Source organism: Pituophis catenifer, unplaced genomic scaffold (assembly GCF_029215685.1).
Source record: "Pituophis catenifer annectens isolate HBS135680 unplaced genomic scaffold, rPitCat1.0.hap2 SCAF_3, whole genome shotgun sequence".
NCBI lineage: Eukaryota > Metazoa > Chordata > Lepidosauria > Squamata > Colubridae > Pituophis > Pituophis catenifer.
This window is the reverse complement of record NW_027256883.1, coordinates 160292577-160301635: the sequence shown is the minus strand read 5'-3', so window position 1 is coordinate 160301635 and position 9059 is coordinate 160292577. Positions and strand designations below refer to the sequence as shown.

The following is a 9059-nucleotide window of genomic DNA, read 5'->3' as shown; positions in this document are numbered from 1 at the left end:
TTAGAAAGAGTAGGAGTGCTTGTTCTTGAGAAAGTGGCTTTATCTGTCTTCTTCTTGTGCCGTATCTGTCATCAGACGTTAGTGATCATGTTGGAGATCCTATTTTTATCAACAACCTCAAAAGTGCTATTTAGCTTTGTCCAAACCAGTCCCTTAGATTTTGAAGCCATATTTTCTTCTGCCTGGACCTCATTTGCCTTCAATCTTTCCTTGAAGGATTAAGTGAAGTATGCCATATTTTTCTGGATGTCACATCACATGTCCAAAATATTCTAACTGTCCCTTTTTTATGGTTTTATTTCCTTTGGCTTTCCCAGGCGGCTTATCACCACCTCATTTCTGATTTTGTCAACCCAACATATACATAACAGCCACCCGTAAATTCACATTTCAAATGCTTCTAGACTCTTCAAGTGACTTTCTGTCAGAGACCAACTCTCCACTCCGTAGGGCAGGATAGAAAAGATGTAACATCTGACAAGCCTGCTTTTCAATCTTAGGCTTGTGTCGTGACTGCTGAAGACCTTTTTCATTTTGAAGAATGCTGTTTGAGCTTTCTCTATCCTTGTTTTTACTTCAATGGTCATGTTCCAGCTTTATCTGTAGGTCTCCTCAAAAAAATATAAAGACATTCCAAGCCGTTAATGTGTGCCTGCAATAAAAGAGAATATATGTAGTTCAGGTTGAACTGTTGGGTTCTTGATGCTCTCTGAAGGAATTTGGACTCCTCTGTATTCTTTTCTGAAAAGTCAGGTCCAGGAACTCGATCAGTCCTTGGGAAATAGTGAGAAGGAACCTTTCTTGTATGGCCAAAGAAAGCGGTAGGGAGAAAAAACTGGTTCTGTGTTGCCACCTTGTGGGAGAAAAATACAAACCTTCTACAATCTCAAGATAGGATCCCAAATATCTGATCCGATACTCCCCAAAGTCTCAACCAGAATACCATTGGTGAGGGATCTTGGGAGTGATTGTTCAGGAGGCTTCACAGCCCTGCACTGTAGGAAAAGAAATCTTGTCCAGCTAGGCACATCTCTGCTTGCCCAAGGTGTCTAAAATTAAACCAGGATGTGACACAAAGGTTTAGCATCTTTTGTTAGTATCAGCTACTACTCAAGACTCTTTGGAGAACTGAATGGAGAGATGGAGACTTCACAAAGAGTTGCTCTTTGTAATTGCATGTCAGAAGACTGTGTGAGGGCAGGAGGATTCCACCTAGGTTCCTGGTGCTTCATTCAACATGGCAGTGCCATTTTTAATAGGCAGCTGGAAAGGGTCTGATAGAAACAGTGCAAACATAAAAAAATATCCATGAGTATTGAGTGGGTAAAAATAGCTGACAGTAAAAACTAAAAGATTATATTACAATACAGTTATACACAAAAGGGTGTTGAATGGATGGATCAGATTTTTCTTTGATTGGCATATTTTTGTATGTAATTATATTTATCCCAGTTCTGTATGCCCATTGGGATAAAAAAATAGATCTAAAACAATTAAATTGCTTAAAGACATTCCTATGAGTTCAAGGTCTGCACCAGGCTTGGCTTTTCAAAAGTAAGTGATCTAAGGTTTATTTTGATGGAGTATCAAAGGAGTTTTAAGGAATGAAATGGATTATTTAAATATTTGCAGGTCTTAGGGCTCCAATTTTACCCTTAAAAAAACCCCAAAATGAAAAAGTTCACCTGCTTTGGGCATTCTGAGGGTGATAAAAGGAACCACTGGTGATGTTGCTCCAAGAAATCGATTCTTTGCACCCTTAGTTTATAATCCAAAATTCTTGTAGATGAAAGGTAGATAGAACTGTTTTTAAGGAAAGTGGACTTCTGAGATCATCCACACCACAATAGTTCCCCATGCGGAAAATTTTAATGTAAGACTTTTCTATGAGCATATTCTGTTCCAAGTCTAGGTGAAGCACTTTTAAATATATAAATATTAATAGGTATTCTGTCATGAGTGTAAACCTGACAGATACTTCAGAGGTTACTGTTCTCCAGGTCAGGGAGGTTCTATGATTATTTCACGAAATATTTTTGGATGCAGTTGGGAATAACATAATACAATGAACGATAATGTTTGTATTCTTTTGCAAAATTTATGTTTAATTTGGTATTGCTATTCTTAGCTAACATTAGAGGATTTGCTTTTTAAAAATTTACTGGCAGTTACAGATACATTAGGATGGAACCAAGGAAATATCCATATAACATTCTATTAATGTAGCAGGCCTATTGCAAGGAGATTTAATTTAAAAAATTGCAATATATACCTTTGCCAGGCCAGTCACAAACAAAAAGGTATCTAATTAGGAGCTTCTTCAGCACCTTTATTTAATTGGATGGAGACACTTATTGAAAGAATTTTGTAGCCCAGGAAGGACTTCTCATAGAGGTACAACAGGCAGGGGCCATAACTGGACCAGAAGCTTGCAAGAATGAAAACTAATCTTCACATTCAGAGAAATGGAACTGGGTTCCTGATCTGTGTCTTTGTATTTTAGGTAGGATGGAGTGGAGAGTTGACGGGTCAAAGCACAGATTAGACAGACCTCCCTCTTCCTGCAGGAGTTTGCCTATCCAACAAGCACGATTCAGGGTGAGTTAGTCAATGACAAGGAATGTTCTTGAAATCAGGGCATTAGTTCCAGAAACAGTGGAAAGTTACAGAGGCTTTGTTTATGAAAGATGTCAATTCAATATATGAAAGATGGAAGAGTTTCTTTCACTTCACTTTTGTTTTCAGTATATTGGGCCAGCTGTTTTGGTTTCTTTGTTTGTTTGTTTGTTTGTTTGTTTTTTTAAATAATCTTTATTTACATTTCGGTTAAAAAGAAAAGACAACACAACATAAAATGACACACAAAGAACAATACAACAATAAACAAACATATTTCCATATAGTACCTTAGTAAACAAATATTCGGTATTATAACTATATTATATTCTGGAGAAGACAGAACAGCTTATATACCTTAATACATCAATTAGGTCTATCCAACCTCACTTATCCTATATAATATAAGTTTCTCATTAAATACCATTCCTCATCTAATGTGGGTTATAGTTTCCTCTTTTCTAACCATTTATAAAATTTTTCCCTAGCTAAACCTACTTGTGTTTGCTCTCTATCCTTTAATTTTTAATTTCTGTTTTGGTTTCTTTGGTTCATTTCTGGCAGACAAAGCTCCGAATTTCACACTTGAGACGGTCATTTTTAATATGAATATCATTTCTATATAGTCCAAAATATACAGCCTGGCACATACTGATTTGTGTGATGAATTCAGATGGGCTTCCGCATTTGCATGATTTTCTCACTGGATATGCTTGAAGTGAAAAAGATTCCTTTTCATTCTGATATTTACCTATGATCATTTGACACATATTTTACACCATGGAAGGACTGTATTTACTACATTTCAATTCTATACTTCCACAATCATAAGATTCTCAACAATATAACAAACATAAAGCATCCATGGTAAGAAATAAAATATTCATGGTGCAACTGGTTAAAATTCAGAGACAATCAACAAGGCAGGCTATAAATGGAACAATACACAAAAAGCACATTCAAAAGATGGTATCATCTTAACTAAGTTTTATTAAAAAAAGCTGCAGAACAGCTTTGTCTTAACTTGATTCTGTAACGCCATCAATATTAGAGCACGTCAGACTTGAAAGGAAAGTTTGTTCCATAGCATGGGGGCTATGATGGATAACTAAGGCAGTCGCCCAACTTCACATAAGCAGGAGATCACAAGCAATTTCTCTTGGGATGTGCATGTCATGGTTTTATTTTAGCTGGAGGAGGTGGTTCTAAAGATATCTTAGTTCCATATATTTTTATTGGTCAAAACCAGGATTTCAGATTGTAGCTGAAAACCTTTTGGGAGCCAATGCAAGGCTTGCATCCTAGATACTATATCCTTCTGGCAACTAGTGCCAAATAAGAAGCAAGCTGCAGCATTTTGTACCAACTGCATTTGCAAAGCGGTCTTTAAAGGTAACCCTACTGCACTTGCAGTAGCCCAGCTGGGTAGTAATCATAGTATAAATTATTGTTGCAAGACCTTCCCAGTTCACATAGGGCCATTACTGATGCACCAGTGGAGCTGGGCAAAGGCCATCCTGACCACAGCTGCCATGTGATGTCATGTGGGAGGATCATCATACGCAGGGGTGAAATGCTCCCCGTTTGGACAGGATCGCCTAATCCGATATCGATGGTGGCGGGTGGTTTGGAGAACCGGTAGCAAAAATCCCTGGCCACCCTATGCCCAGCTGAGCCATACAATCATCAGAGGCTTTTTTTTTTTACTGTTAAAAGCATGTTTTCTTCGGCCGAAAAAATGCTTTTAAAAGTAAAAAAAAAAAAGTTGGCCATGCCCACCCAATCACATTATCCCCCACCAAGCCACGCCCACAGAACCGGTAGTAACAAATTTCGCATTTCATCACTGATCATATGTAAAATAGCTCTTCATTTAGCAAATCTTGCTTTCTTATCTTCCACTTTATTTGTATCCTAATTGGCATATTTGTTATATATCCTCCTGTCTTATCTTAGGAGCAGGGTTTGTGGAGTACCTTAACTATACTATCACTGTTTGCTGGGACAGTCATGGCAAGTCCACAGACATTGAGAGCAGCTTCGGGAAGCCTGGGCTCTGCCAGCTCTGCCTCTATGGAAAAAAACAACATGGAAACACCATCTCTGGCTGCATTGAACCACCGGAATGGTAGGGACCTGGCATTTTTTCAGGGAAAGTGGCTTGGGGAGGAGGGTGCTTCATTTGAATTCTTGATCCAAGTCAATTGGATTTTTGAGACTTCCTTTCTCTCGGATGGTCGTATGGGTTGAGGAATGTATTTTCTTCCAGATTTATGCCCTTTTTCGTCTTAGGAACACTCATCTTGTATTATTCTTTTCTCCTTGGGAGGAAGAATTAAGACCCCTCTTCCTTTTTTCTTCCAGGGAAAAACATCACCATGCGAGACCTGAGCGCATCAGAATTTCTCAGGGCTGAACGTTCCCCATCACGCTCAGGCAATGCCAGGAAAAACTTCAGAAGGTCTACAAACGGTCCTTGTCGCAAACATAGCCGCTCAGTCCTTGTGCGGAATCTGGGGCTTGGCTATGAAACTGATGAGGTTGTTTCGCTCAATTATTGCAGTGGGTCATGTACCCAAACTAACTATGATGTAGTCCTGAGTTACATCATGCAGAATGGTATTTTGGGGCCTCGGAATAGGAATTTTCTTTCTCAACCTTGCTGCCGACCTATCCTGTATGAGAACTTCTCTTTCCTGGATACGTACAACGTCTGGCAAACTGTGCATGAAGGTTCAGCAGCTCAATGTGGTTGTGTGGGCTAAATATGCTATCTGTTCAGAGCTCCCGGGGTTTCTGAATTGACATATCCTTGTTCATGCTACAGAAAGATCATAAAAGATAGATATAAGAAATCATAGACATCCAATTTGGTCTAGTGGTTAAGGCACCAGGCTAGAAAGTGGGAAATGGTGAGTTCACATCCCACCTTAACCATGAAAGCCAGCTGGGTGACTTTGGGCCAGTCACTCTCTCTTAGCCCAACTCACCTTACAGGGTTGTTGTTGTGGGGAAAATAGGAGGAAAGTGTGCTGGACATGTTCATTGCCTATTTGTAAAAATGGTAAAGGCGGGATACAAATAAATAAAATAAAAATAAGCCTGCCCTGCCGGTAAGTGGCAGCAGGAGGAGAAATAAACTTCACACTAGAGCTTTTCCGTCCAGATGCAAGGAATAAATGGACAATTAACAGGAGTGAATTATAGTATTGTTGGCCTAAATCTTGGCCTTCTTTAGAGAATATTCACCTCTCATCAGTGATGTTAGTTATAGTCATGTGAAAAAGAAAGCACACCCTCTGAGTTCTATGATGTATCAGGACATAGTAAAAATCATCTGGTCTTTAGCAGTTCTTAAAAATAGGTAAGTACAACTTCAGATGAACAACACATGACATATTACACCATGTCATTTTTTTTTTACAAAAAGCCAAAATGGAGAAGCCATGTGTGAAAAACTAAGTACACCTTACGATTCAACATCTTAGCAGCAATAACTTGATCATTAATCATTTTCTGTATGACTTTATCAGCCTCTCATATTGTTATGGAAGACGTTTGGCCTGCTCTTCTTTACAACATTGGTTCAGTTCATTGAGGTTTGTGAGCATTAGTTTACGCACAGCTCTCTTGAGGTCCTGACACAGCACTCAATTGGGTTGATGTCTGGACTTTGATTGGGCCATTGCAACACCTTGATTCTTTTCTTTTTAGTCGTTCTATTGTAGATTTGCTGGTGTGTTTGGGATCGTTGTCCAGTTACGTGGCCCAATGTTGGCCAAGTTTTAACTGTTGGATAGATGGCCTCACATTTGACTCTAGAATACTTTGGTATACAGATGAGTTCATAGTTGATTCAATAATTGCAAGGTGCCCAGGTCCTGTGGCTGCAAAACCCCATGCTTGATGGTTAGTATCAGAGGTTTGTGCTGATATACTCTTTGGTTTTCACCAAATGTGGCACTGTGCATTATGGCCAAACATCTCCATATTGATCTCATCTATCCAAAGGATAGATGTGTTCCAGAAGTTTTGTGATTTGTTCAGATGCAACTTTGCAAACCTAAGCCATGCTGCCATGTTCTTTTTAGAGACAAGAGTCTTTATCCTGGCAACCCTTCCAGACAAACCATACTTGTTCAGTCTTTTTCTAATTGTACTGTCATGAAATTTAACTTTTAACATGCTAACTGAAGCCTGTAAAGCTTGAGATGTAACTTAGATTTTTTTTTGCAATTTCTCTGAGCATTGCACAGACTGACCTTGGGGGGAATTTGCTGGGACATCCACTTCTGAGAAGATCAGCAATTGCCTTGAATATTTTCCACTTGTGAATAATCTTCCTTACTATAGAATGGTGGACTTTAAATTGTTTAAAAATGGCCTTATAACTCTTCCTAGGTTGATGGAGAGCAACAGATGCTTCTCTAAGATCATTGCTGATGTCCTTCCATTTTGGCATTCTGTTAACACAAACCTCAATACTGGAGACCAGCAAACTCCTAAGACTTTGGCTTTTATAGAAGTAGTCACACTTGCTGATGGTCAGTTGATCAAGGGCACTTGATTAGTAGCACCTGGCTGCTATTTAGCCTCTTCATACCTCTTGAAGCAGTAAGCGTGTACTCAGGGGTGGGTTTCAAAAATTTTAGTAAGGGGTTCTTTGGTCAGTTGCTGGGTGGGCGTGGTCATGGCCTAGTTGGCCACCTGCACCACAGCCTGGGGAGGGTGTTTTTGCCCTCCCTGGGCTCCAAAGTCTTTCTTCAAGCCTCCGGGAGGGCAAAAACAGCCTCCCCAGGCTCTGGAGGCTTCTGGAGGCCAGAAACACCTTCCTGAACATCCAGTAGGCCTGTTTTTTGCCCTCCCCAAGCCTCTGCACACGCCCTGCACTTACCTGCATCCAAAACAGGCCACGTGGGGACTCCTAGGGTGGGCAGGGCCAGCCAGGAGTGGGATTTGGGGGTTCTCCAAACTGCACAGAATCTTAGCTAGAGGTTCTCCCGAACCCCTGCGAACCCCCAGCAGCCCACCCCTGAGTGTACTTAGTTTTTCACACATGGCTTCTCCATTTTGTAAAATAAATGATGGCATGGTATAATATGTCATGTAGTGTTGTTCATCTAAGATTGCATTTACCTACTTTCTAAGGGCCAGATGATTTTTACTATGCCCTGATATGTAATAACCATATAGGGTGTACTTTCTTTTTTGCATGACTCCAGAATGGACATTTCTCCTTTAAAGATTGGTCTATCAACAGCATTGTGAATCTTCTTACCTATCAAGCCTTTTGTCCCACTGAAGAAAAAGCTTTGGAAATTCTCACACCTTATTCAAGAGATAGGGGGTGTGGCATTTAGCTTGAGATATTTGTAATACCAATTGATCTTCTTCCAGGTAGTTGAAAGAAGGCTGTTCACTAGGTCATGTCATCTTCTGCAATTCTCTCCCCAGTTTTATTTGAGCCCACCATCTGCCTTTTCTTTAGAAACATGTTCTGACTGCATCTAGGTAGGAACAATTGTGGATAAGCATGAAGGACAATTCTGCAAGCCTATTTGGTGCCCTGAACATTCAGTGGTCGCTCCAACCTTGTGACCTGTGCTAGAATAATCAGTGCATTATCTGAGGATTGAATAACATTGTGGTTTGTTTGGGAGAAGTTTGATGATTACAACCATCAGCCTCATCTGAGAATTTTTCAAGTGAGAGCCTATCCTTAGCAGAAATGGTATGGATGTACGAAAGGGCAAATTTGATGTGTTTCTCAGAGCTACCAGATCTGGGTTAAGGAAAGTTGATGCCATCTAGTAGTTATCAGGATTTTTGCAAGCCAGATGTGGAGGCACAGTCAAGGCCTCTGCAGGTAGAAAAGGGGCTTGGTATAAAGCAAGTGATGGCAGTGGCATACTGGTGTGCAACATGCACAGACACACTAGCAATGGTTTGGAATTTGACTACTGCACTTACCAGGCTGGCAATGGAAGCAGCAGTTGTGGTTCAACCATTATTTAGTACCAGCAGAGTGGGAACCCACCTGCTTTAGAAGTGACATTTTCTAAACCTATTTAAAAAGTTTAAATTTTCTAATCCAACTTATTTATTCTATAAGTTATTTATTTATTTGTACCCCACTCATTCCCTAGTGGCAACCTATTTATGAAGCTGACAGCGGGTCTGGTATACATTAGAAACTGATGCTATGCCCTAGGATCAGCAGTTCCTATTCCCCCCACCCCACCCCCTTTCCCCACTTGGCCTTAACAAGGGCATTTCCTATTCCTCCTTTCTTGATTTTGTATTCTTTGTCCTCTATTTGCATTGGGATAAACTCTATTTTTGTACAACAACAACTTCCTGTAGCAATAAAGCCTGCAAAAGCAATACAAACTTGGCTTATGTGTATGCTTATATGGGAGGGGACTAAACAATAAGAAATCCCA

The 9059-nt window shown here is 40.0% G+C and overlaps 1 protein-coding gene across 1 annotated transcript; it reads left to right on the top strand.

The window, feature by feature from the left end:
* The first annotated feature begins 1786 nt into the window (after positions 1-1786).
* On the top strand, positions 1787-5390 carry ARTN (artemin). The gene is made up of 4 exons (XM_070941091.1): positions 1787-1793; positions 2462-2598; positions 4573-4744; positions 4981-5390. The coding sequence occupies exons 1-4, from the start codon at positions 1787-1789 to the stop codon at positions 5379-5381; spliced, it is 717 nt and encodes a 238-aa protein (XP_070797192.1). The 3' UTR covers positions 5382-5390.
* The last annotated feature ends 3669 nt before the right edge of the window (positions 5391-9059 follow it).

Excerpts from the sequence above, each read along its gene's own strand:
- ARTN (XM_070941091.1), top strand. Across the intron at positions 2,599-4,572 it reads TCCAACAAGCACGATTCAGG|GAGCAGGGTTTGTGGAGTAC; the intron begins GTGAGTTAGTCA and ends GTCTTATCTTAG. Across the intron at positions 4,745-4,980 it reads TGCATTGAACCACCGGAATG|GGAAAAACATCACCATGCGA; the intron begins GTAGGGACCTGG and ends TTTTTCTTCCAG.